Consider the following 27848-nt stretch of genomic DNA (forward strand, 5'->3'; position numbering starts at 1 on the left):
GCCTGTATAATATTAGCACCCATTGTATATGGAAAGGGCTCAGTCTCTTCATACCTCCTGCCCCATATTATGATGTGAAAGGACAAAAACAAGTGGAGAAATCAAAAATTGCAGGTACATATTTACATTGTCTCAGCAGTTGTAGATTTTATTCCAACTCCCATCCTGCAGCTGCTGTGGTGGTTGCACCTTCTTGGCCCAAGACTCGGCCTTACCTCACTTTATAGTTTCTTTTAGACCACACACAAATTTAGATTCTTTTGTGTATATACCTTTTATCCCCGGAACTGTTGAAGGTGAGACTGGGTTGGGCTTGTGAAAGTTGTGTTAGGCATGTACAAGTTGCTCCCTGGTAATTCTGCTCCTTTATACGTGATTATATTTCACTTGCAACACAATTACATTGGTGAGACAATGCTGCCATAGACTATAGCGAGCTTCAATGCCTGCTCTATGTTTAGATTCCTCTTACTTTGTAAGGAGGAGATGCTTGGAATAATAGGGAAAAAAAGAATCGACTGTAATTCTAAACTTTTCAATAGGACAGACTAAGTTAGGCAAATCTTATGAAAGAAACTTTAAAGTTCATTATATAAAACATGGCTGATGTCATTCGGTATGTTAAAGCAGAGACTATTTTTTTTTTGATCGGGTCATTTTTAGGACTCTATGGGCTGAATTATTTCTTAATATATAATTAAAGGAGTGCGGCCAGGGCCCCACGTGATGTAAATGCTGCACCAAAAAACGCAACGCTTTAAAGTCCCTGCAAAGTGGATGGGATTCTAGAGAATTTTTGGCAACCAGTATGTTCTTACTTAAAGGGAAGTTCCAGTCTTTCTTTTTTAACAGCATAAGAAGGCTTAAAATAGCAAAAACTTCATAAGTTCCTCTCTGTTTGGCTGAGGATCTAGCAGAGAGTCTCCATTGAGGTCCCCGATCTCCCTGACCTTTAGTTGAGCAAGGAAAATGTTTGTTTTTGTACCGTGTTAGCCAGTGGGTATGAAATATATATATAAAAAACAAAAAAACTTGCAAGTCTTCAGTAGGTGATACCTTTTTTAATGGCTAACTCATAATGATGACAGAATATGATGTTTCAAAGCTTCTAGGCTTCTTCTTCAGATATATCTAAAAACACTTTCTGAAGGCTGCATATTTATGTACAACTGGACACATAGGGACAGGATTTCAGGAGGGAGGGGGGGAAGAGGCTTATTACTATATACATATAAAACAAATAATCAATTCCCAGGTTCTTTATCTTTATGGCTGTCTTAGTTCAGTGATTTGTATAGAATGACATGAACCCATGTGAAACATTCATTCCATTATCCAGAGTGTTAAGTAGGGTCATGCACTTGTATTCTTGAATCAGTCGCTGTTTCCTTGATTTAAAATTCTCTCTTAAAATCAAAATTTTCATGTCATTGGTGATATTATGATCTTCCTGACAGAAATGTTTTGGCATGGGAAGGTCCATTCTCTGTCCTCTAATTGTATGGCGATGTGCGTTCATTCTCATTCTGAGTTTCTGGCCGGTCTCTCCAACATACAGATTTTCAGTGGAACATTTGGTGCACATGATCAAATACACTACATTAGGTGTGTTACAGGTGAACGTATCTGGGATTTTATATTCCCTGTTAGAGTTTGGTATCTCTATCCTGTCAGTGGTCAGTATGTGACGGCAGGTTTTGCACCTTTTCTGTCTGCATGGAAATGTTCCTGTGTTAGTTGGAGGTGACAGTTAGCTGCTCACAACCATATTCCTGAGGTTTGGTGGCTGTCTATAGCACAGGAGAGGGGGGTCTGGAAATATGGATTTTAGACGGTCGTCTTTTTGCAGTAGTGGATGTAATTTGTGTGTGATTCCTCTCAGCGTCTCCAGGTGTGGGTTACATGTGACGACCAGGGGCACCCGATTGTTCTCCTGTTTGATATTGTATTTTAATAAATCCGATCTTGATATTCTGGTGGCCCTGGTGATTTGGTTATCAACTGTTCTTGGATGGTAACCCTGCCTTTAGTTGAGCAGTGATGGTCTGTTCGAATGGAGAATCAATGGTCGGCCACTTATTGGCTGACATACTCATGCATGGACACAAGGTAAACATGGACTTGAATGGAGACTTTCCACTGGAGCCCCAGCCAAATGGACAGGCAAGTATATAGTGTTTATGAGAACTACAAGTCATCCAGCAAAAAAATAAATCTTCACACAGCTCCATCAATGGAAATTAAAATGACCTGCAATATAAAATCAAGGTGGCATTTACAGCATTTTATTTCCTTTGTGGAAGCGCTAAATGGAAATTAGACTTTTCCTGCGTAGTATAGCTGATGCTGGGGGTGGAAGCAATGGCATATATTGTGATCATTTTATTGTTGAAATTGTCTAAAATGAAGAACACCTTCAAGGGTGTGTTCACACTCGCATTCTATAAAAACAAATTAAAGAAAACCTTTCACCATTTCCACGACCTCCAACTTTTTGCATCCCTTAACAGGAGGTGCTCCACTGATTCTGGGACAGTTGGAATTTTTTCTCTAGCCCCTACTGTACCTGAGCAATAGTTTCTGTTACTTTCAGCACAGTTATGTGGTTTATTGTCAGGTGGGCAGCCTGGGACTGCCCACCTGACAGTTAAGAGCCTAATTAGCATATTGAGTACTGAAACTAACAGCAGTGATTTCTCAGGCTTGGCAAGGGCTAGAGAAAAAATTCCAACTGCATCTGAATCAGTGGAGCAGCGCCTATTGAGGAGTTGGAGTTGGCAGAAGCAGTGATATGTTCTCTATACAGTGTTTTTTTTGGGCTTCTTGTCTATATAGAGCTTAAGTTAATTACGTGTTAAAGTATAATTTTATTTTTCCAGAATGATTTTAAGGTCCATTTTCCAAACATAAACCATTTGTCCATGTTTATGGGTTACAGGTATATTTTCTTTGGCGGCATTCAAAAGACATTATCAGATCCTTCAAAACAGTGGAAAGGTAAGAGTATTCGCTTTCATGTTAATGCTCTTCGCGGGAGGGTTTTCTTTAATCTGTTTTGATTTTCTGATTTCAGATTGTTTTTTGTTCTATTTTGTTTTTGTTCTATGATTATGAGGGCGGCCATATTCTCTGCACTGCAGATAAGGTATGAACAGCACTTCAGAACTTTGCTTTACAGCAGTGACATGGAGAAACGAAACCTCAGTCAGAAACAGTGGCGTAACTAGAGTCTTGTGGGCCCAGTGCAATCTTTTGTCCGGGGACCCCTACCTCATCCCTACAGCGAATTCTTGATACTGATGGTTACGGATGCTAAGGAGTTTAATCCACCTTAGTGTGGTTAGGGTAATCTGTAGGTCTCCTTGGTTTATGGGCCAGATGGAAGCTGCAATCTCAATACTGATGTCAGTGCTTATGGGCCCCCTAAGGCTCCTGGGCGCCGGTGTGACTGCACCCCTTCAAGTTATACCCCTGGTCAGAAAACAACCTTCTGGGGCAGATTTATGTAACACTCATCTTCATATAACCTGCATTGGCAGAGGGTGCACCCCACTTATAAAGAGTTGCACGTCTCTTTATAAACTAGGTGCACTCTCTGCACACTGTTATTTTTACCTGTAGATTTCAAGGATTATTGATGCCAGTTATGCCATGTTGCACTCCTGGTTTCGCCCTCTTCCAGAAAAATGATGAGGGCGACTTTTTGACAGCTTTTCATGGGCAGTCACATGGGCTGCTTGCAGCTCAGTCCATTAGGACTGGCCTGCAGTACCAAACACAGCCACCATACAGTGTTGGCCAAAAGTATTGGCACCCCTGAAATTCTGTTATATAATACTCATTTTCTTCCAGAAAATTATTGCAATCACAAATTATTTGTTGTTATTATCTTCATTTAATTTTTTTTCAATGGAAAACCACAAAAAGAACTGTCAAAAAGCCAAATTGGATATACAGTCCTATGAAAAAGTTTGGGCACCCCTATTAATCTTAATCATTTTTAGTTCTAAATATTTTGGTGTTTGCAGCAGCCATTTCAGTTTGATATATCTAATAACTGATGGACACAGTAATATTTCAGGAGTGAAATGAGGTTTATTGTACTAACAGAAAATGTGCAACATGCATTAAACCAAAATTTGACCGGTGCAAAAGTATGGGCACCCTTATCATTTTATTGATTTGAATACTCCTAACTACTTTTTACTGACTTACTGAAGCACAAAATTGTTTTTGTAACCTCACTGAGCTTTGAACTTCATAGCCAGATCTATCCAATCATGAGAAAAGGTATTTAAGGTGGCCAATTGCAAGTTGTTCTCCTATTTGAATCTCCTCTGAAGAGTGGCATCATGGGCTACTCAAAACAACTCTCAAATGATCTGAAAACAAAGATTGTTCAACATAGTTGTTTAGGGGAAGGATACAAAAAGTTGTCTCAGAGATTTAACCTGTCAGTTTCCACTGTGAGTAACATAGTAAGGTAATGGAAGACCACAGGGACAGTTCTTGTTAAGCCCAGAAGTGGCAGGCCAAGAAAAATATCAGAAAGGCAGAGAAGGAGAATGGTGAGAACAGTCAAGGACAATCCACAGACCACCTCCAAAGAGCTGCAGCATCATCTTGCTGCAGATGGTGTCACTGTGCATCGGTCAACAATACAGCACACTTTGCATAAGGAGAAGCTGTATGGTTGAGTGATGAAAAAGAAGCCGTTTCTGCAAGTACGCCACAAATAGAGTTGCCTGAGGTATGCAAAAGCACATTTGGAGAAGCCAACTTCATTTTGGAAACAAAGATTGAGTTGTTTGGTTATAAAAAAAGGCGTTATGCATGGCGTCCAAAAAGAAACAGCATTCCAAGAAAAACACTTGCTACCCACTGTAAAATTTGGTGGAGGTTCCATCATGCTTTGGGGCTGTGTGGCCAATGCTGGCACCGGGAATCTTGTTAAAGTTGAGGGTCACATGGATTCCACTCAGTATCAGCAGATTCTTGAGAATAATGTTCAAGAATCAGTGACGAAGTTGAAGTTACGCCGGAGATGGATATGTCAGCAAGACAATAATCCAAAACAACGCTCCAAATCGACTCAGGCATTCATGCAGAGGAACAATTACAATGTTCTGGAATGGCCATCCCAGTCCCCAGACCTGAATATCATTGAACATCTGTGGGATGATTTGAAGCGGGCTGTCCATGCTTGGCGACCATCAAACTTAACTGAACTTGAATTGTTTTGTAAAGAGGAATGGTCCAAAATACCTTCATCCAGGATCCAGGAACTGATTAAAAGCTACAGGAAGCGACTAGAGGCTGTTATCTTTGCAAAAGGAGGATGTACTAAATATTAATGTCACTTTTCTGTTGAGGTGCCCATACTTTTGCACTGGTCAAATTTTGGTTTATTGCATATTGCACATTTTCTGTTAGTACAATAAACCTCATTTCAATCCTGAAATATTACTGTGTCCATCAGTCATTAGATATATCAAACTGAAATGGCTGCTGCAAACACCAAAATATTTAGAACTAAAAATGATTAAGATTAATAGGGGTGCCCAAACTTTTTCATAGGACTGTAATTCCACACCAAACATAAAAAAGGGGGTGGACAAAAGTATTGGAACTGTTTGAAAAAACATGTGATGCTTCTCTAATTTGTGTAATTAACAGCACCTGTTACTTACCTGAGGCACCTAACAGGTGTTGGCAATAACTAAATCACACTTGCAGCCAGTTGAAATGGATTAAAGTTGACTCAACCTCTGTCCTGTGTCCTTGTGTGTACCACATTGAGCATGGAGAAATGAAAGAAGACCAAAGAACTGTCTGAGGACTTGAGAAGCAAAATTGTGAGGAAGCATGAGCAATCTCAAGGCTACAAGTCCATCTCTAAAGACCTGAATGTTACTGTGTCTACCGTGCGCAGTGTCATCAAGAAGTTTAAAGCCCGGGGCCACACGGTGGCTCAGTGGTTAGCACTGCAGCCTTGCAGCGCTGGAGTCCTGGTGTTCAAATCCTGCCAAGGGCAAAAAACCATCTGCAAGGAGTTTGTATGTTCTCCCCGTGTTTGCATGGATTTCCATCCCACATTACAAAGACATACTGATAGGGAAAATGTACATTTTGAGCTCTATGTGGGGCTCACAATCTACATTTAAAAAAAAAAAAAAAAAAAAAGTTTAAAGCCCATGGCACTGTGGCTAACCTCCCTAGGTGTGGACGGAAAAGAAAAATTGAGAGATTTCAACGCAAGATTGTGCAGATGGTGGATAAAGAACCTCGACTAACATCCAAACAAGTTCAAGCTGCCCTGCAGTCCGAGGGTACAAGAGTGTCAACCCGTACTATCCGTCGGCGTCTGAATGAAAAGGGACTGTATGGTAGGATACCCAGGAAGACCCCACTTCTTACCCAGAGACATAAAAAAGTCAGGCTGGAGTTTGCCAAAACTTACCTGAGAAAGCCAAAAACGTTTTGGAAGAATGTTCTCTGGTCAGATGAGACAAAAGTAGAGCTTTTTAGGAAAAGGCATCAACATAGAGTTTACAGGAAAAAAAAAAAAGAGGCCTTCAAAGAAAAGAACACGGTCCCTACAGTCAATCATGGCGGAGGTTCCCTGATGTTTTGGGGTTGCTTTGCTGCCTCTGGCACTGGACTGCTTGACTGTGTGTGTGGCATTATGAAGTCTGAAGACTACCAACAAATTTTTCAGCATAATGTAGGGCCCAGTGTGAGAAAGCTGGGTCTCCCTCAGAGGTCATGGGTCTTCCAGCAGGACAATGACCCAAAACACACTTCAAAAAGCACTAGAAAATGGTTTGAGAGAAAGCACTGGAGACTTGTAAAGTGGCAGCAATGAGTCCAGCCCTGAATCCCATAGAACATCTGTGGAGAGATCTCTTGGTGGCAGTTTGGAGAAGGCCCCCTTCACATCTCAGGGACCTGGAGCAGTTTGCCAAAGGATGGTCTAAAATTCCAGCAGAGCCTTGTAAGAAACTCATTGATGGTTACCGGAAGCGGTTGTTCGCAGTTATTGTGTCTAAAGGTTGTGCTACCAAGTATTAGGCTGAGGGGGCCAATACTTTTGTCCCGCCCATTTTTGGAGTTTTGTGTAAAATGATCAATGATTTGACTTGTTTTTCATTTTCTTTTGTGTTTTTTCGTTGCAAGCAAAATAAATGAAGATATTACCAAAGAGTTTGTGCTTGCAATCATTTTCTGGAAGACAATGAGTATTATCTGACAGAATTGCAGGGGTGCCAATACTTCTGGCCAACACTGTACAATGTACAGTACTGTGCTTTGTAAGCAATAAAAAGGCCCAAATGCAGCAGCCTCTTAAAACATGGTTGGGGTGCTAGATTTTGGACGCCAACTGGTTTGATATTGATAACCTATCCTAAGGACAAGTTTGCAGTAAAAAAAATCTACTTGTGACCCCCAACCTCCTTTTCCACATTCCCTAGTACTGTATTACTGGTTCTCTATGACTAGGGTTGAGTCGATCTTGAGATTTCAGGATTGTTTTTAAAATCTGATTTTCGATCATTTTCCAGCCGATCCCTATCGTGTGAAATTTGCTCGATTGCTGATTGGGATCCGATCTTTCCCGATTGCTTAACCCTAATATTAGCTTTTCCCACAATGATTGGCCTGTAGCCAAGCATCGTGGGAAATAACTTCCGACCTCGATCCTGTCGGAAAAGATCGGGATCGGAATTCCGATCCTGATTGTGAAATTTACTTGATCGCCGATCAGAATCAGATCTTTTCTGATCCCAATGAACTCAACCCTGTCTATGACCCATTGATGTAGCTACAGGTGGGAACACTGTAACCCCTGTATTGCAGCTACATCAGGGGCTCAGAGTCAGCACTGACAGGTGCAGGACAGGTCTATAGAAACAAGAACTGGAAGAGGCCGGTCTATACAAGCGGAAAATGAGTGTCAGTGACTCTCAGATTAGAATTTTTAATCCTATATTTAACAAGAAGAAACAGAAAACTCTTACAAACTGCAAAGGGCACCTAGAAATTCTTGAAATCCACACCTCATATCAGGTACCTGACCTGTGGCACATCCGCAGAAAAGCAGGAAGAGGCTAATAGTGAAATAATAGGAGGGAAGCTATTGTGGTAGTGGTCAGATCAGAGAGACTCTGGAATAGCCGCAGGGGCTGCAGATCTTTGGTGTTTGGTTCTGGTTACTGATTTTGTTTACCCTTATTTTTCCTTTGGACATTGAGTGTACTGAGAAAGCAAGAAATGTAATATCCTGCAGAAGTCTCTCTAGGCTTGCTATACAGTATACACTGCAGGTTTATTGTGGATTAATACTACTTTGTGAGGATGCATTAGAAGGTTATCAGATATATTAGCATTATCTATCTATCTATCTATCTATCTATCTATCTATCTATCTATCTATCTCCTAACTATTAGTAGCCCTTGCACTGTATAGGGAAAAGGGCTTTGACTGCTGGGATGGGGGTTGCTATGTTATGTTTTGAACCAGCCTGCCTCCGCCCCATGTTTTGATTAGTCATATCATAAATAAAGGTAACTCTATAAAATAACTAGGGGGCACGTGGGTCAGGCACTCACCCTCCAGCAGTCGGCTGTGAGGAAACGGCTTTCCAGAACCCATTCATCATGGCAGACCTGGAAAAGCTCATTTTTGAGAAGGTGCAGGCAGGTGGTGGTAGCTGGCTCCAGGAGGTCTTCCACAGGGCTTCCTGCCCAGCTTTGTCCAGACGAAGTTATGGTGTCCCACGATCCCCAGGAGGTTCCTCAGGCTCCTACTAGGCCTCACTTCCAGGTTTGGCAACCTGCCTGCCTCAGCCCCAGCCCGCTGGCGAGTGGTGGTAAGCGGAGTGAGGTCTGGGGCAGGGGGGACAGCGCCACACCTCCCATGAGGCGACCTGAAGTGACCGCTTCAGGCGGCGCTATGCCAGGGCCCCAGGGAGGGTGGCATTTTTGCTTACCTAAGTCAGTCCAGGACAGGCTGCCCTGGACTGGCTTAGCACCGAGCAGGGGATTGGGGAGGCCGCTGGAGCAGCGCTGCTCCAGCGGCCTCCCCTCACGCTCAGGCAGAAAGCAGGTCCTCTCCCTGCGAACGCTGCTATGCCCGCCCCCTTCGCCTCGCCCGGGGGGGGGGGCGGCTTTCTGTCGTCCGCCTCGGGAGGCGAATAGGCCAGGTTCACCCCTGAGGGGGGAGCATCCTCCGGTCACGTTGGGAATAGGGGCCGCCGTCCCTGACACGCTAGGCCGCAGGTGCGGCCTACTTCTTCACCCGGCAGCCGTCCAGGGGCATGCCGGAGCCAGGCCCAGAGCGCCACCGAGAGGCCTCCCGCAGGAGCGGGAGGCGAGGACCCGCACACTGCCAGGCTGGAGCCTGGCAGTAGTACTCACCGCCATATCGTTGGCGCTCCGGCGGCCCTGCCGCGTGTGGGATCCCAGCCTCCTGCTGGAGCAGGAGGTGAAGTCACGCCCCCTATCAGGCCGGAGCCTGGCAGTAGTGTCCGGCGCCATCTTGCTGAAGTCCACAGGGACCCGTGTCAGTCAGGGGCGGAGTTTCTTCGGCAGCCATAGCCACGCCCCTCACTAGGCCGCCTCGGTGCCAAGTAGGCCGCAGGCCTGAAGATACCTTTCTCCCTCACCACATGGATCACAGGCCTCTCACAAGAGCGGGAGGTGAAGACAGAGTGCCGGAATCAGGTGAGCTGTGTTTACCCGGGGCAGGTGGTCAGCAGCCCCTGCTCCCGGTTGGTGTAGATGGGCAGTCACCGGGTCAGGAGGGGGGCGGGGCATACTCCACTCAAGACACAGATGCGGGGAGCTTAGACCTGATTCCCCCCCTGCCCTGTCTCTCCCCCCGCTGCCACCAATACAACACACCAGTTCCCCCAATCAGAGCCAGCTTACATATATTGCACGCTACTCCCAAAGTGCACCGGTGGGCTTTTCAATTCAGGGCAAGGAACCCCACCGTACGCACTCCCGACCCCCTCGGTACCCACACTCTCCAGGGTCAGAGGTTACCTGGGTGGGTTCACCCTATAGGAGGAACAGCAGACACTCTCGGGGTGGTGCTCCTGGAGGGTGTTTCTCCTTTTCCGGTAACCTTCGTTCTGCTGTGGCCAACAAGCCTTTGGCTTGGGACAAGGTGATGAAGGAAGTGGCTTTGGCCAGAATGGCGGCCCATTTGATGAGCCCCCCCTTTGACCACTTCAGGGTTTCTTCTTTGGGATTAGTGCCCAAGCGGGAACCCGGTAAATTTCGCCTCATTCATCACTTGTCCTATCCTAAAGGGGAGTCGGCCAACGATGGTATCGCTAAGGAGGTGTCGGCGGTTTCTTACACGTCTTTTGACAAAGCGGTTGAGTTGGTCCTTCAGGCGGGAAGGGGAGCCCTGTTAGCGAAGTCGGATATCGAGTCCACTTTTAGACTACTCCCCATTCATCCTGTTTTCACCTCCTTGGCTGTTCATTACGCAACAATTTTTTCGTGGACATGTGCTTGCCAATGGGGTGCTCAATTTCTTGTTCCTACTTTGAACTTTTTTCCTCCTTCCTGGAATGGGTTGTGCGCTTCAAGACAGGATATCAATCCATTTTGCATTATTTGGATGATTTCCTTTTTTGTTGGGCCGCCTGATTCCCCAGTTTGCCATTTTTTATTACGGTCTTTTCAGTTGTTAATGGAGTCGTGTGGGGTTCCCCTTTCCGAAGAAAAGACGGTCGGGCCTTTGATCTGCCTTTCTTTTCTCGGCATAGAAATCGATTCGGTCGCCATGGTCTTCTGCCAGACGACAAGCTAGATCGCTTAGTGCAGGAAGTTCATTCGGCCGCGCGTTCTAAGAAGGTCACTTTGCATCAAATGCAGGTCCTTTTAGGTCTCCTAAATTTTGCATGCAAAGTGATCCCTATGGGTCGCACCTTTTGCCGTCGTTTGTCCTTGGCCACTAAGGGCGTTGCGCAGCAGCACCATTTTATTAGAATTACTAGGACGCTGCGAGAAGATTCGAGGGTGTGGCACTCACTCTCCAGCAGTTGGTTGTGAGGAAACGCCCACCCACCTTTGCCCTCGCGGTGTATGGTTTGTCTTGTTGTTTTCTTTCTTTGCTGTTACAGCAGGCGGGAGTGTCCCATATTCCGTGGGACGAAGAGCAGTTTAGCAGTCCTGCTGTCTACCAGCGGACTGCTTTGGAGGAAGACAAGAGGAAGTAGTATTTGTTTTCCGGAGTTATATGTTAAAATTGCGTTAATAAAAGCTGTGGCCAACCCACTTAAACCACACTTATTGTACTTGTCTTGGCCTTCTTGGGGTATTTCGGGGCGGAGGTTTCTGGTTTTTGTAAAGTTCATTCTCAGCAGTCCTATCTATCTATCTATCTATCTATCTATCTATCTATCTCCTATCTATCTATCTATCTATCTATCTATCTATCTATGTATCTCCTATCTATCTATCTATCTATCTATCTATCTATCTATCTATCTATCTCCTATCTATCTATCTATCTATCTATCTATCTATCTATCTCCTATCTATCTATCTATCTATCTATCTATCTATCTATCTATCATCTATCTATCTATCTATTATCTATCTATCTATCTATCTATCTATCTATCTATCTACAGTCCTATGAAAAAGTTTGGGCACCCCTATTAATCTTAATCATTTTTAGTTCTAAATATTTTGGTGTTTGCAGCAGCCATTTCAGTTTGATATATCTAATAACTGATGGACACAGTAATATTTCAGGATTGAAATGAGGTTTATTGTACTAACAGAAAATGTGCAATATGCATTAAACCAAAATTTGACCGGTGCAAAAGTATGGGCACCCTTATCATTTTATTGATTTGAATACTCCTAACTACTTTTTACTGACTTACTGAAGCACAAAATTGTTTTTGTAACCTCACTGAGCTTTGAACTTCATAGCCAGATCTATCCAATCATGAGAAAAGGTATTTAAGGTGGCCAATTGCAAGTTGTTCTCCTATTTGAATCTCCTCTGAAGAGTGGCATCATGGGCTACTTAAAACAACTCTCAAATGATCTGAAAACAAAGATTGTTCAACATAGTTGTTCAGGGGAAGGATACAAAAAGTTGTCTCAGAGATTGAACCTGTCAGTTTCCACTGTGAGGAACATAGTAAGGAAATGGAAGACCACAGGGACAGTTCTTGTTAAGCCAAGAAGTGGCAGGCCAAGAAAAATATCAGAAAGGCAGAGAAGAAGAATGGTGAGAACAGTCAAGGACAATCCACAGACCACCTCCAAAGAGCTGCAGCATCATCTTGCTGCAGATGGTGTCACTGTGCATCAGTCAGCAATACAGCGCACTTTGCACAAGGATAAGCTGTATGGGAGAGTGATGAGAAAGAAGCCGTTTCTGCACGTACGCCACAAATAGAGTTGCCTGAGGTATGCAAAAGCACATTTGGAGAAGCCAACTTCATTTTGGAAACAAAGATTGAGTTGTTTGGTTATAAAAAAAGGCGTTATGCATGGCGTCCAAAAAGAAACAGCATTCCAAGAAAAACACATGCTACCCACTGTAAAATTTGGTGGAGGTTCCATCATGCTTTGGGGCTGTGTGGCCAATGCCGGCATCGGGAATCTTGTTAAAGTTGAGGGTCACATGGATTCCACTCAGTATCAGCAGATTCTTGAGAATAATGTTCAAGAATCAGTGACGAAGTTGAAGTTACGCCGGAGATGGATATGTCAGCAAGACAATAATCCAAAACAACGCTCCAAATCGACTCAGGCATTCATGCAGAGGAACAATTACAAAGTTCTGGAATGGCCATCCCAGTCCCCAGACCTGAATATCATTGAACATCTGTCGGATGATTTGAAGCGGGCTGTCCATGCTCGGCCACCATCAAACTTAACTGAACTTGAATTGTTTTGTAAAGAAGAATGGTCCAAAATACCTTCATCCAGGATCCAGGAACTGATTAAAAGCTACAGGAAGCGACTAGAGGCTGTTATCTTTGCAAAAGGAGGATCTACTAAATATTAATGTCACGTTTCTGTTGAGGTGCCCATACTTTTGCACTGGTCAAATTTTGGTTTATTGCATAGTGCACATTTTCTGTTAGTACAATAAACCTCATTTCAATCCTGAAATATTACTGTGTCCATCAGTTATTAGATATATCAAACTGAAATGGCTGCTGCAAACACCAAAATATTTAGAACTAAAAATGATTAAGATTAATAGGGGTGCCCAAACTTTTTCATAGGACTGTATCTATCACATCCATCAGCTCCATGATGTTGTGGAAGAGAATTCCACAGGCAACCTGTGACACTCTAGTGAACTTCATGCCCAAGAGGGTTAAGGCAGTGCTGGAAAATAATGGTGACCACACAATACATTAACACTTGGGGCACAATATGTCCATTTTCTCTTAGGGGTGTACTCACTTTTGTTGTCTGATTTTGATGACACAACAAATTTACCCTGTTATACAAGCTGTACACTGACTACTATATATTGCATCAACGTGTCATATCTTCAGTGTTGTTCCATGAAGATATATAATGACATAATTACTAAAATGTGAGGCGTGTACTGACTTTTGTAAGATACTGTATATAGTTTGAACCTTCTTCTCTTGTTCATGAAGTGAGGAGAATAAACCCTCCCTGTGCCAGATGGGGCTGCACATTACAGTCCATGCCATGTCTTTAGCCTTTCTGCAATACTTTGAGCCTTCACTTTCTGTCTGACTTGTGTGCCCTCCCGGGAGGCCATAATACTGCCATTGTCTACATATGTTGTTGCTACCAATTACTTGCAATCAATGCGTATAATCTAAATTGTAGGTTCTTCGAATAGTTGCATGTTGTGAAATCCCTCGTTCCATGAATCAAGACTAGGCATAGGGAAAAAAAAAACATGAAACATGAGTCTTTGTCATAATAAACCTGGACCGATTGACTGAAATGGCCCGGACAATGTAATTGTAACTGGATACATGGAGCTATAAGCTATAACTATAAGGGTGACGTGAAAAATAAAGCAATTCAGTGAATAGCATTCCATGTGGTCACGCTGTGCTGGAAATAGCCTATAAAGTTGTTGTAAATGTCAGTAATTGTTAGATGACCGGGACCAACCCAAATTCTCATTATTCTATGACGTCTATTTGCATACTATGAAAGCTACTTAAGAGTATACTGTATATCCTTTTGTATGCTGGAATAAGATATTATTTTCTTGAGGATGTATACATTTTGTCCATGACCATTTAGAGATCGTGAGCACTAGTAAGTGAAGCTGGCCATAGGAATCATATAATAATACAGCTACTGGGTCTGTGGCTAGGACGCAGGATCTCCAGGGACACACAGCAGCATGTTTCACTGAAAGCTGCTGCAGGAAAAATCAGCTGCGGCACTGGTATCAGTATGGGGGTCACAATGATTGCATCTGTGACTGGGCCCAGAACCCAGGGGGGCCACGGGTAACCCTCGCCACACTTGAACAGGATAAACTTCACTGATCTCCTTTCTGGCTCTGGTGACATCATACGCCCAGGGTCCCTGCTGAGGCCTGTGATTAGGCCAGTGGTTACAGTCATGACGTCATGATGCTTGGCATGCCCATGTCACCGGCCTCATGGGCCTCAGTGGTGACCCTGGGTGCATGAGGAGGCAGAGAGAGGGTGCCGGATAGGGATCCTCCTATTATACTATTACTATGAAGTATAATAATTCCCCTCCCTGTTCTATTCCATCTTATTCGATCCGAAACAAATCAGGAAACTGAGACACCTGGACCCGGATCGATACAAATTGCGTGAGGTTCGCCGATCTTTAGAGTCAGCTTTGATATATGTGTCTCGTATACTAGTGCTCAGATGGCAGCCTTGTTCTTTTATCTGGTTGTGACGCTCCTTGGCAACTTCTAATGTCGTTCTGATCTATGGTAGGGGGAACAGTGAATAACTGATAAATGGTGTAACTGAAATAAGAAGCTTTTATCTGTCTCCACATCTATGTAACCGTCCTTAATATTCTTATTGTTCTTTTATTATTCTGTTTTAGATTTGGTTTAATCCATTCTGTATACACAAATTTACTCCTCTGGGCCAGTGCGGTGGCTACAGAATCGGACCACCAGCTGGAAGAGCACATGGGTAGACTGACGTCACTCGGCTTTGTGAACATAACTTTACGTAAGTTACAATACTGTGAGAGTCACTAAATATACAGTAAAATTCATGTAATTCACCATAAATAGGATGTGTTAGGTGTCAGTATATCAGATAGTCTGGATTATTGGCTGTGTATACAGAAGTATACAGAACTAACTTTCCTTTCAATGCAAACAATAGGCTAAGTATAAAATATGCTATCCTGCATCTCTTTAATATTTAGACTAGGGCTAGGCGGCGACTTCAGTCACATGACGTAAAGATCACAATGTCACATCACAGGTAATGTTTGTGTCGTTGTAATGCAACATGTAAGGCCTGTTCACATCTGTGTTCTGTATTCCATTCCGGGAGTGTGCTTGGGGACCCCCCAAATGGAATACCGAACAAGTTAAAAAGCGGTTAGCAAAGAAAGCACATGGACCCCATAGACTATAATGGGGGTCCGTGTGTTTTCTGCACGGAGTCCACATGCTTGAAGGTAAATGTGAACAAAGCAATTGTGAAATAGTGATCAAAAGATGGCGGGCAGGAGGGAAATGTTTCTTCCATTCCTCGTGGTAATAGAAAGAGGAGAAGAGGGGGGAGTTACATCTATTCCTAAACTCCTCCCTCCCTACAGTAACCCACTAAGCACTATATACTCCTATAGCTGAATATACACAGATATATTGTTAAAGCTGAACCAGTCTGTATAAATCTACACAACTACTGCACGAAGAAGAAACTGCAGGAGTTATTGGTTCCCCCATTCCAAAGTCATGTTCCCCTTTGCTGTGGCTCCGTGGATGTCTAACTACAAAACAACGGTCGCAAGAAATCCATCCAATTTAGATTTCTTGTGACCTTTTGGTGACGTCGTTCTAGCAATGGCGGAGTCACAACCAGACCACATTTACTTTCATTAGATTTAGTGCAGGCAGGGTGACATTTATCCGTGGGATGTGTAGGGATAAGAGAATTGATGTGTATGAATTTTCCAGGCCATACCTGATATTTTTGAGGTTAGCCACCCGTAAACAACTATTATACTCTGAGGTCTTACCACTCCTGGGCTTCATTGTGGTATCTGGTGCGGGGTCCCCCTTCTTTCGGCCTCCTGAATTACATCAGCCACCCAGGGAGCTGAAGTGTATGCTTTGGCCTGAATGGTGAGGTGGGATGCATCAGTGTCTTGATGCTGGGAGGCCAGAAGGTACAGGTACCTGCACCGGATAACACAATGGAATTCAGAAGAGGTGAGTACCACTGTTTATTATATTTACTCACCTCCTCTGGGCCTCAATTTTTATACTTTGGGGACTACAGAGACCTCAGAGTAATAATAGCAGTTATGCTATTAGGTCCGAAACTAAACTGTGAACCTAGCAAATATTCACGGGACAAATCTTGAACGGTTCACCCAACATTAGTAATGTTCGTCAAAGCCAATGTCGCCCTGTATACCTAACTTAATTGGGGTTGCATAAAACTTGTAGACAAATGGCACCAATGGCACTTAGATGTGACCTCCTGTTCTGTGTAGCTCTTAGAGGAGTTTTCTGTTTTTTATTGTTCAGTTTTCCACTGTAGCGTTGTGCTCCATCTGCTTCAAGGATGGCACATTGGTTAGTGCTGGAGTCCTAGGTTCAAAGAGGTTTGCCAGCAGCAAGTCACCATAGTAAGGCTCGGTTAACACTACTATTGGGGGCTCCTTAGTCAGATTTGATGGCTAGAACAGCTCAGCTTGTTGCAATTTTAGACATCACAAAAGAAGTGGTTCCAATGGGGGGTCTGTTGTGTAATGAATCCTCTATTGCCATCATAGTTGCTATTTTATATCATTATAAAAATGATGTAGTCAGTGTGTACAGAACCGTACCTCTATAAATATACTTAGACTGTGGCCTCATGTTATATACAGTTACTATAAAGAGCGTTATACTGATAAGGTCAAAGCCGTGTTTATGATTAATTGACCAATAATCCTGGGTAACTGTCGTCGTCCTAATCAATTAGGCTGAGTGCCAGCAGTAAGGAAATGACACCAGTCACACAATGTTGGTATTAGTTCCTCTCTCAACCAAGGAGGAAATACTGATGCACTTTTAAACAACACATTAAAACAACGTGGGGTTAAATAGTAGCAGAGAAAGGAAGAGAGATAACAACAATGTAAGATTGGTATGGTACATCTAAATCAAACAGATAAAGTTTAAGCAGTGCCATATATAGCCAGCTACTCCCGGTCCTGCATGGTAACCTTGGGGAGCTGTCTTCTGGCAGCAAGCCAAACACTTGTTTTTCTTGCACCCATCTTGGATACAGGCGCCATCTTATCATATATCATTATACCAGTTTCAAGCATAAGCAACTATACCTAGCATTCAGCTTTTAAGGATAACAATGTTTTTCATACATTACATGATTATAACCTTCACAATACTGTAATGTATCTGATCATGAATACCTTCACATTTCCCATACTATTATTTCATATACCTTTATCTTACAGATGAAGATCCTGTCGTGTGTAACTGCACCTCTGGTCTGTGCGAAAGTTTTAGGAAAGGAATCTATTACCTATACCCATTCTACATTGAATATCAGGTTTTAGCCTCGGCCATGCTGTATGTACTGTGGAAAAATATCGGAAACAACCTTGGACATCGTCATCATAGAACAAAGCTTAGTTTCAGAGGGGTGGTCCCTGGCACCATTTTAGGTTTTAGTGTGTTGGCTGCGACAATTGCGACAGTGGCCATATACCTACTAAATATTGGACTCTCGAAGAACAAAAGCGAGTCTGCTCTGAGTATCTACTACATTTATTCAATCGCTGTCTTGAGCTTCATGTGTATAATATCATTTATTGGCCTCTTAATACATATACTGGATAAAATGGCTATGATGAAAGAGAAAAGCCCAGCTGTCAAACTGGATGAAGACTTACTGGTGGGTTCTGCCGTCGGATCCTGGATTACATCATGGGGTTCCATTATTGCTATAATAGTTGCCCAGAGCCACCCCTCCTACACCTGGTACAGTCTACCCTACGCCATACTAGTGATATTAGAGAAGTACCTACAAAACCTGTTCATCATAACATATATACACCGAAAAGAAAAGCATAATACTAAGAAACCCCACATGGAAATATCAGTGATGCCAAGCGAAACCAAAATTCCTACTGAAAGTACCGAATTTAGGATGGTCGATGGAGGAAAGATGTTAAACCCCAATAACAAACTGCAAAACAACGCCAACGCCAGCATCAAAGAACTAGCCTGCAATCCGCCTAGTGATGTGTCTACAAATCCCTGGGCAACACTTAAGAAAGCAATGTTGAAAAATATTACAATTGCCTTGTTTCTTTGCAACATTTCGGTAAGTATATTAAATTCAACGAGGAAGATTAGCTTGACAAAATGTGGCAAATTTGGGGCTCAAAAACCGGAATACAAGGTTTATGCCACATTTATTATGTGTTTTAGACACTTTTGCACCTTAGTATGGCATGACATCACATCCATTCATATAACTGTGCAATTTTTTTGATGATCCGTTTAATGGACCTGAAAAAAATAGGTCATATTATATTACTTAAATAGCGCCCGTCCACTAGAAGCTTCCAGTACCTGAAGGCTACTAGAACAGATGATCTGTGAGGAGTTCGGGTGTCAGACCCAACAGATCAGATACTTGTCAGACTTCTATGAGATAGAATGTTGTATATAGAAGTGAGGACACGCAATGTTATTGTCCCCATCACAGAGACTGACCCCCATAACACTTAGGACATTATGCCATGGAGTTATATGTGACTTCTCTTGGTATATAGCGCCCCCCATAGTCCCCGATCCTGCAGCAGCTGCCACCATGTATGTAGGAGAGGTTACACTTTATTATGTACTGGATCAGTTCTGGATTACTGAGCGGCAGCGATCACTCTCATCATGGTCAGTATGTAAGGAGAGAGACGGACAAAAGACAACACAATATAGATTTTTTTTATTTATTTTTTATTGAATAGCAATAAGCAACATTGTAATAAAACCAGTGGCGTAACTACCGTGGTAGCAGCAGTAGCAGCTGCCACAGGGCCCGGGCCATTAGGGGGCCAGGTGACAGCCGCTACCGCTGCGGTTTTTTTTCAATAGGCAGTTACGGGCCCTATTCACTTGCCGATCCTGGCTGGGCCGGGATCGGCAAGTGACACCGCGGGCCCCACAAGGGCTATCATTATACTCGGGGGTCTTTGCAGACCCCCGAGTATAATGATCGGCGGACCGGAGAGGTAAGGGAACATAAAAAACTGTTACTTACCTCTCCGCGATCCTGCCAGGCCTCCGTCCTACTGCTGTCTGACGTCTCTGACGTCACATGAACCCGGCATGCTTCCCGGGTCATGTGACGTCCGACGTCATTAACGAAGGACGCGAGAGGAGGACAGCACAGCACAGGAGCCGGGGAACAGGTAAGAAGCAACAGTGTTTTTTTTTTTTTTTAATGTTTTTATTTCCCGGGTCTCCGATTATTATACTCTGGGGTCTGAAAAGACCCCAGAGTATAATAATTGTTTATGGGTGTCCACAGAGGAACATAATACTGTGTACAGGGGACACTATTGGGGTTAATACTGTGTGTGCAGGGGCCACTATTGGGGTTAATACTGTGTGCAAGGGACACTATTGGGGTTAATACTGTGTGCAAGGGACACTATTGGGGTTAATACTGTGTGCAGGGGACACTATTGGGGTTAATACTGTGTGTGCAGGGGACACTATAGGGGTTAATACTGTGTGTGCAGGGGACACTATTGGGGTTAATACTGTGTGTGCAGGGGACACTATTGGGGTTAATACTGTGTGTGCAGGGGACACTATTGGGGTTAATACTGTGTGTGCAGGGGACACTATTGGGGTTAATACTGTGTGCAGGGGCAAGTAAGGGACATAATAGAGTGCGGAGGAGGGGGTCGGTCGAGGTCTTCGGTGTCAGTTGGGATGGGGGGGGGCCCCATGTCAAAAGTTCGCCACGGGGCCCCGCCATTCCTAGTTACGCCACTGAATAATATTACTGGCCCTTTAATATATTATAAAATGGGTGACAGTGACTCTCAGGTAAGGCTGGGGGAGATCACAGAACTCGCTGCATTCTGACCACCATGTCCTGAGATGAAAGCCACCAACCCAAAGATCCAGAGGAAGGCGAAACAAACTCCCCGGAGCGTTATACCTCAGGGGGGCCAAAAATTCCTTCCTGACCCCAGATATGGCGATCGGATATCTTCCTGGATCACATCTGTCCTGCTGCATATTGCTGTATATTTGTATATTCTTATATGTGCCTGTAAGGAGAGAAAGAGACATCTACATCCTGCCCCTAAGAGCTTACAATCTAATCAGTGGCGTAACTACCACCATAGCAGCGGTAGCAGCTGCCACAGGGCCCGGGACATTAGGGGCCCGGTGACAGCTGCTACCGCTGCTATCATTATTCTCGGAGGTCTTTTCGGACCCCCGAGTATAATGATCGGGGCCCCCTGTTGGTGGAATACTTTCCACCAACAGGGGGCCCCGAAGCTGCAGCAACGGCTGAGACACAGGAGCTGCAGGTCTGGCTCCTGTCAGCGCTGCAGGACGCTCCCCCTCTCTCCCCCCTCCCTTTCTCTGCTGTCCTCTGCCCACCAATGAGAGGAGGAGGCGGGGCTTATCCCTGCCGTCCTGCACAGAAGAGAAAAGGAAGAAGCTGCTCCAGGAAAATGAAACTGAAGCTACACAGGTACGTACTGGGGTTACTATACTTATTACTATCAGGCATTTGGGGGGATTACTTGTGTTTTAGTAACTCCATGTGCCTCATAGTAATAGCAGTTAACCCCATCATCTCCCTCACATTACCCCTGTGTGCCTCACCATAAGAGTTACTGATATGTGAGACATTTGGGGGTAATAGTAATGAAGATACTTTATTATTACCTCCATGTCTCTCACATATCAGTAACTCTTATGTGAGGTACACAAGGCTTAATGTGAGGGACATGATAGGGTTAACTGTTATTAATATGAGGCACATGGAGTTACTAAATTGTAATGCACAGGACCAGATTTTTTTTTATCCACAATTTGTCCTGGTATAGCGGTCAGCGGTGACAGTATTTAGTCCTGTAGGGGCCACTAAGGGACATAATACTGTGTGCAGGGGCCACTATTGGGTATAATACTGTGTGCAGGGGCCACTAAGGGACATAATACTGTGTGCAGGGGCCACTAAGGGACATAATACTGTGTGCAGGGGGCCACTATTGGGTATAATACTGTGTGCAGGGGCCACTATGGGACATAATAGAGCGCGCAGGAATGCGTAGGAGGGACTCAGTCGAGATATTCGGTGTCGGGGGGGCCCCATGTCAAAAGTTCGCCACGGGGCCCCGCCATTCCTAGTTACGCCACTGAATCTAATACAATACATGTCCTGCCCCTAAGAGCTTACAATCTAATGTACAAGTAAGAAATATAATGTAATGCAATAGATATTCTACTACTTAGGGCATGTTCACAAAATGAAAATTTCACATGAATTTTGAGGCATGTTCTGCGCCAAAATCCATTTGAAAACTGCAGAAACCGTAGGAGGTAGCTATTCCCTGTATGTACCTACAGTAGATCAAAATGGAAATTTGTTTAGTATATTCTACTACTGTGCTGTGTGTGAACGCACCCTAAGATTGTCCATACACCATAGAACTATCAGGTACAATTTCTGTGTCAGTATGAGCATGAAAAAAGCTACTGCCCCCTATGGTTTCAAAAGAAAAAAGCAGCCAATTCTATCATCATATGAATTCAATAACAAAAATAGCGCTAAAACTGCGCCGAGAGATCGCACACAACATAGCCCAGACGTTATGTCAAAACTATAAATTGTGGCAGAAACGCAAAGATTAGCCTCAGATTTCTGCTGCACGTTCCAAGGGAAAAATACACCTTGGATGTGAACTTAACCTAACAAAATACGAAAATGTTCCTGAAGAATATCCCGAGTACGGAACCAATATAATATAGCCCACTGTACTATTATATACCACAAAAATGCCATACTGGCATGTTCCAGTCTACGGCTAAGGCCCCACGGGATGTCCCACAGCAATAAAGCACTGCAGAAAAAACCGCAGCGGCAATGTACCGCAGTTCTTCCTGCAGCGCTTTAGACAGAAAGTTCGCAGAGCTTTCCTCCACGGAGTTTCTGTTACAATTATACCTATGGGGAAACTACTGATGTTTCCGTAGGTATAATTGACATGCTGCAATTTCCAAAACTGCACCGTGGAAATCGCGGCATGTCCGTACCGAGGTTTTTTACAGCAAAGTGGGCATGGGATTTGCTAGAATCCCATCCACTTTGCCATTACTGTAAAACCCTGCGATTTTTCCCACTGTATTTCCGCCGTGGGAAAATTGCGACGTTTCTGTCCCGTGGGTCCCCAGCCTAAAAGAGACATAGGAGCACTCCTTTGGCTTCCATAGAGTGAATGGTCTTATGGATATGCCTGGCTGACAACAGAGAATAACAGCATTGTGCAGCCAGGTTTAGATTATATACAGAATGCTTTGTTAATCTCTGCTATTGTAAAAACTACCTAATTGGGGCACATAGATGTCACAGTTTGCGACCCACCCCTCCCAACTTAGAGCAGAGACCCTGTGATAAAAGCAGTCCATATTCTGGAGGACTCCAAGTGATTACATAGTCAGCCATTCTTTTAAAACGGGGCCATGTAATACCTCATGCTTCCTGGAGAGGGCGCAACTTCCCCAGTGATAACAGCTGGGGGTTTGGGACTAGACCCGTGACCATCAGCAGATTGCCAGTGGGTCTCCATTTAGAGCAGGGGTTGTCCAGTTAGGACAACCCCTGTAAGGCCTGGTTCACACATGGAAAGTTTTATGTTTTTTGGAGAGGTAATAAAAAAAGAGTCCAGATATGCTCATGTTACATAATATCAGGACAAGAATCATCCTGACAATCTCTGCACGAAAGAAGGAAGGGCTTCTTACCCAGAGTTTTGGGGGCTAATGGTTCAGTACTGTACTTCACCACATACCCCAGTAATACCATGTGTGAACAAGGCCTTAGCATGGAGAGAAGAGACACCTACCTGGACATACTGTCCTCTTCAAGCTATCGAGCTCAAGTGACCCAAGATGGCGCCAGTGTACAACTTTACACATTCTATAGCTATTGTGATGTCATGTGGAATCTGTGATGTCACCACTGTCGTGTTATGTATCAAGTTCACCACATTAAGGAACAGTTGTGCTGATAAATTGGAAGGGAGGGGGTTAATAACAGCCGGGGACTCCTTTATAACCTATTGTCCTGGGTTTAGTGTCTATTATATTGGGCTGCATTCACACTATTGTTAGAGGATCAGAAGGACGTATATACAATGTATACTGTATCTATCATATGGTATAACTGTATAAATATCACAATTATCATTTTCACTGATTTTCACCCAATCCTGCTTGGTCCAGTTTATCTTTATGTGCCCATAACGTGGATGGATTCTCTGTGTACATGATACATTATACCCTATGGGGCGGGTTATTAAAATGGTCTAATAGCTAAACTGTTGCTCATAGCAACCAATCACAGCACAGCTTTCATTTTATATTCATCTGCTGAAACATGAAAGCTGCTCTGTGATTGGTTGCTTTACCAACCCAGACAGCTTTGCTTTTAGTCCATTTTAATGAATCTGCCCCTATATGTATAACAGACAATAAATCCTATATAAGCTACGTATATATGGCCGACTAATCAAACTGTCTTTGTTGTCCATAGCAACCAATCAAAGCGCGGCTTTCAATTTCCAGACACAGGATCCAAAATGAAAGCTGAGCTGTAATTGGTTGCTGTGGGCTACAAAGATGGTTTCCATTCAGGCCAGGGTACGCTGTGTGATAAGTCCTGCAAACAAAATGATTTCTGCGACATTTCTGAGACCTTCTGGATCATAGAACTTTTTGTCCTACAAATATTTCCCTGATCTCCTTGGAAGGTGCTGTTGGTACTTTGTCTGCCAATCCACAAGTAGGCTAAGGAGCCTTAGGGGCGTTTCTTCTCCTGCCAGGGCTTTGCTCTCTGCTCCAGATAACTGCCCCTAAGAGCAGACAAAGTGTGACAAAGTGGGAGATGTCGCTCACATAATGGAGACAGAGCTGGGTGGCAGGCGGGGTGATGATCTAGAGCAGTGAGCGAGGTTTCCTGGGGGTCTCCAGTTTTCAGGTCTTCTGACCCCGCCGTCAGTTCGTTAGTATTCGCAGCACAGTTTACATTTATTGATAATTTTCATTAGGTATCTGCACAGTCAGTACATTCCATGGGAGGATTTTTTTTTCTTATACCATGCTGTAATAGTAGTGTACTATCCCTACATAATACGTATATTGGTATATAGGGATGTCTCTACATGCCAGTACATTGTATACTTAAAAATATATTTTCGGAGTCAACAATATAGTGGCACATAAACAGATTCCATTATGTATCATACGTATGAAGGGAAAGAAAAAGTTTGGTAAGAGAAAAAAAATGAAAAAAATTATTATAATAGTGCTTTTATAATTATAATTTTTTATTGTTAAGTGATTAGAATTATATATATATATATATATATATATATATATATATATATATATATATATTTTAAAGTATTCGCTAAATGGCATAAATAAAAATGGCGCAATTGTTTATTTTAATTAATAAGTAATAATCCTGGGTCTAATATTATTATATGGAGTCTGGATATATGTAACTGTGCCCTTTTATGATGGACACACCCCTTAAAAAGGCCATTTTCCTTGCGAATGGGACTGCTGACCACCACCAGTCCTGACCACATTCAGCTTGGCTGTGGTCAGGTTGAATTTGAAGTGGAACAACCCCTTTAATACTATCTACTAAGTCATACTTACAATCTTGTATTATATATTTGATACTAACGCAGATCATCTTTTTGTTTCAGCTCTGGGTTCCCCCGGCCTTTGGATGTCGCCCTCAATATGATAACGGATTGGAAGCCATTGTGTTCGGGTTCACGCCTTGGATTGTTGTTATTGATATTGCCGTCCCCTTTTCCATCTTTTACAGAATGCATTCTACTTACTCCTTGTTTGATGTGTACTGTAAAATAGGATCTTCCTAAAATGGCACTAAGAAATTAGGGGATTCTTTTTAAAAATGATCAAAAGTTCTTTGTAGGGTGAATTCAGAAATCATAGCGCCCCATAGAAAAACATGTAATGGGCACCACTCCCCAGTGATCTAAATGTACTATTACATGTACTATATGTAGTGTTACTATTAGGGTTCCCACAATCACTTTTTATTAGAACAATCCCCCCAGTAAGGAACTGTTCACAAGGTTTCCCTGTGCCAGGACCCTTACAGATCCAGTAGTGTTCCACTTTAGCCAGTGTTTAATTCCCCCGTAGCCCCAGCATAGGATATATTGTATGAAGCATGACCTGACAATGGGTTTTCTAAACTAGCTGTTCAATGTCTATGGGCATAGCTAGACTTTACTTCACCCTGGGCAAATATTCAGTTTACTGCCCTCACCCTTGATTTAATTAGCCTAACCCATACAAAGTGGCTTGTTATTAGCACCCTGAGTACATGTTCCAATTGCCCCGTTAGCTATACCCCTGCTATAGGATAGCCAAATACTGTTACCCTAGGTCTCAAAATGGTCTCTTTGTTTGCAATGACCTTTACCTAGGTACTGTAGTCATAGAAAACAAACTGCATTTATAAAAAAGAACAGTCTAAGGTTATGTTCACATTATGCAAAATACACATCATAAATATGAATAAGTACATTGGCTGACAAACTTCAGGGGCAGAGTGTAGGGTTTGAGCTGCGGTTCCTGTCAAGATATGGTGGTCTTTATGGGGCAACATGGTAGCTCAGTGGTTAGCCTTGCAGCGCTGGAGTCCTGGGTTCAAGTCCTGCCAGGAAAAACATTTGCAAGGCGTTTGGATGTTCTCCCTGTGTTTGTGTGGATTTCCTTCCATACTCCAAAGACATACTAATAAGGAAAAATGAACATTGTGATCCCTATATGGGGCTCACAATCTACAAATAAAAAAAAAGAGATGGTGGTCTTTAGCTCCAGACAATTGGACTTGGATGTGTGGCCATCCACCATGGTATCAGCTATCTCCATTGCTTAAACCACTGAAAGATAGGGCAAGCTAAGCTTAAGTTCACACAAGGCAAAATACACATTAGGAATATTCATATGCATTTTGGTTGTCAAACCTTAGGGGCTGAGCCTAAGACTTGTGCCACCGTTACTGTCAAGGTTTGGTACTCATTAGCTCAAGAAAGTTGGGTTTATCTTCGTGTGGCCATCCGCCATGGCTTCAGCACTTTTCCGAAATTGTTTAAAGGGATCTTCTACACAAAAGATATTGAGGACCTATCCTTGAGATAGGTCCTCAATATCAGATCAGCAGGATTACAATAAGTGGGACCTCCACTGACCAGCAGGCAACTGCGAATTCCACTGATCAACAGCTACTATACAGAGAACAGAGCAGGCAAGGGTACAACTGGGATCCCCACCGATCAGCAGATACTATATGGAGAAGAGAACAGGCAAGGGTACAAATGGGACCTCCGCCGACCAGCAGCTACTATATGGAGAAGAGAACGAGAATCAGATAGTGCTATTCTCTGTGTAATGGCCGCAGTGAGTTACTGCAGCTCAGATCCCATCTACTAGTATAGCAGAGCAGACTTGAGGAGTTACGTCTCCTGTGAAGTACCCTAAGAGAAAAGCAGGTTCAGGTTTTATTTTAAGAAAGAGAGTTATTTAAGAGAATTTTTTTTTACCTTTTATGGATCCTTCATCTACAATATATGCAAGTGAATAGACAGAAGTGAGATGTGCTCTCTTCCCACTGAAGTGTATGTATACCAACCTATGTTTATCTTTCTGATAGGTGGGTGTTGCATGCGTGGCACGCCTACATATGAGGCATTGGATGGGAAAATCCTTTTGAATGGAAAAATGTACTTGAAACTCCTTGAATGTAACTTGTATCCCTACTTATGAACAATATACTGTAAAGTACATGCATCTTAGATCCATTTACAGTCACGGACCCTGCTCGTTATGTCAGAACCCCTCCCTCTTATGCTGTCAGATTTCTGTAGAGATAACCCAAGAAAATATTCTCAAATGCCTAATGTGTATATTGTATGTGGCGTATAATTATATTCTATTATTAATAAATGTTTGATTTACCTGTAATCCAATAGATAAATATAATCTATCTATCTATCTATCTATCTATCTATCTATCTATCTATCTATCTATCTATCATCTATCTACTGTATCTATCATCTTCCTCATCCATACAATTGTAGTTTTCATGTTTATATGCTGTATTTATAACTATTTTATATAAATAAATCAATAGTAATACAAGGATTTTACCATAAACTGCAGTACAATAGCATTGAGGTCTATGGTATAAGTGACCTGTTGATTCCAGGTTCAAGCTCCTAAAAAAAAAAGTTTAAGATTAAGGCCCCATGGGACGATACTCCATAGAGCTCATTTGCATTTCGAAAACCATGTTCTCTCGGCAACGGAGGC

The 27848-nt window shown here is 43.1% G+C and overlaps 1 protein-coding gene across 1 annotated transcript in view; it reads left to right on the forward strand.

Moving 5' to 3' along the window:
• Positions 1 to 25383, forward strand: part of LOC142209725 (proton channel OTOP1-like) — a 35352-nt gene extending 9969 nt beyond the window's left edge. The window contains exons 3-6 of the mRNA XM_075281552.1: positions 2939 to 2997; positions 15082 to 15212; positions 17686 to 18557; positions 25204 to 25383. Of these exons, the coding sequence (XP_075137653.1) occupies positions 2939 to 2997; positions 15082 to 15212; positions 17686 to 18557; positions 25204 to 25383 (1242 nt within the window). The remainder of the gene's footprint in view (positions 1 to 2938; positions 2998 to 15081; positions 15213 to 17685; positions 18558 to 25203) is intronic.
• Positions 25384 to 27848: the final 2465 nt, after the last annotated feature.

Source organism: Leptodactylus fuscus, chromosome 1 (assembly GCF_031893055.1).
Source record: "Leptodactylus fuscus isolate aLepFus1 chromosome 1, aLepFus1.hap2, whole genome shotgun sequence".
NCBI lineage: Eukaryota > Metazoa > Chordata > Amphibia > Anura > Leptodactylidae > Leptodactylus > Leptodactylus fuscus.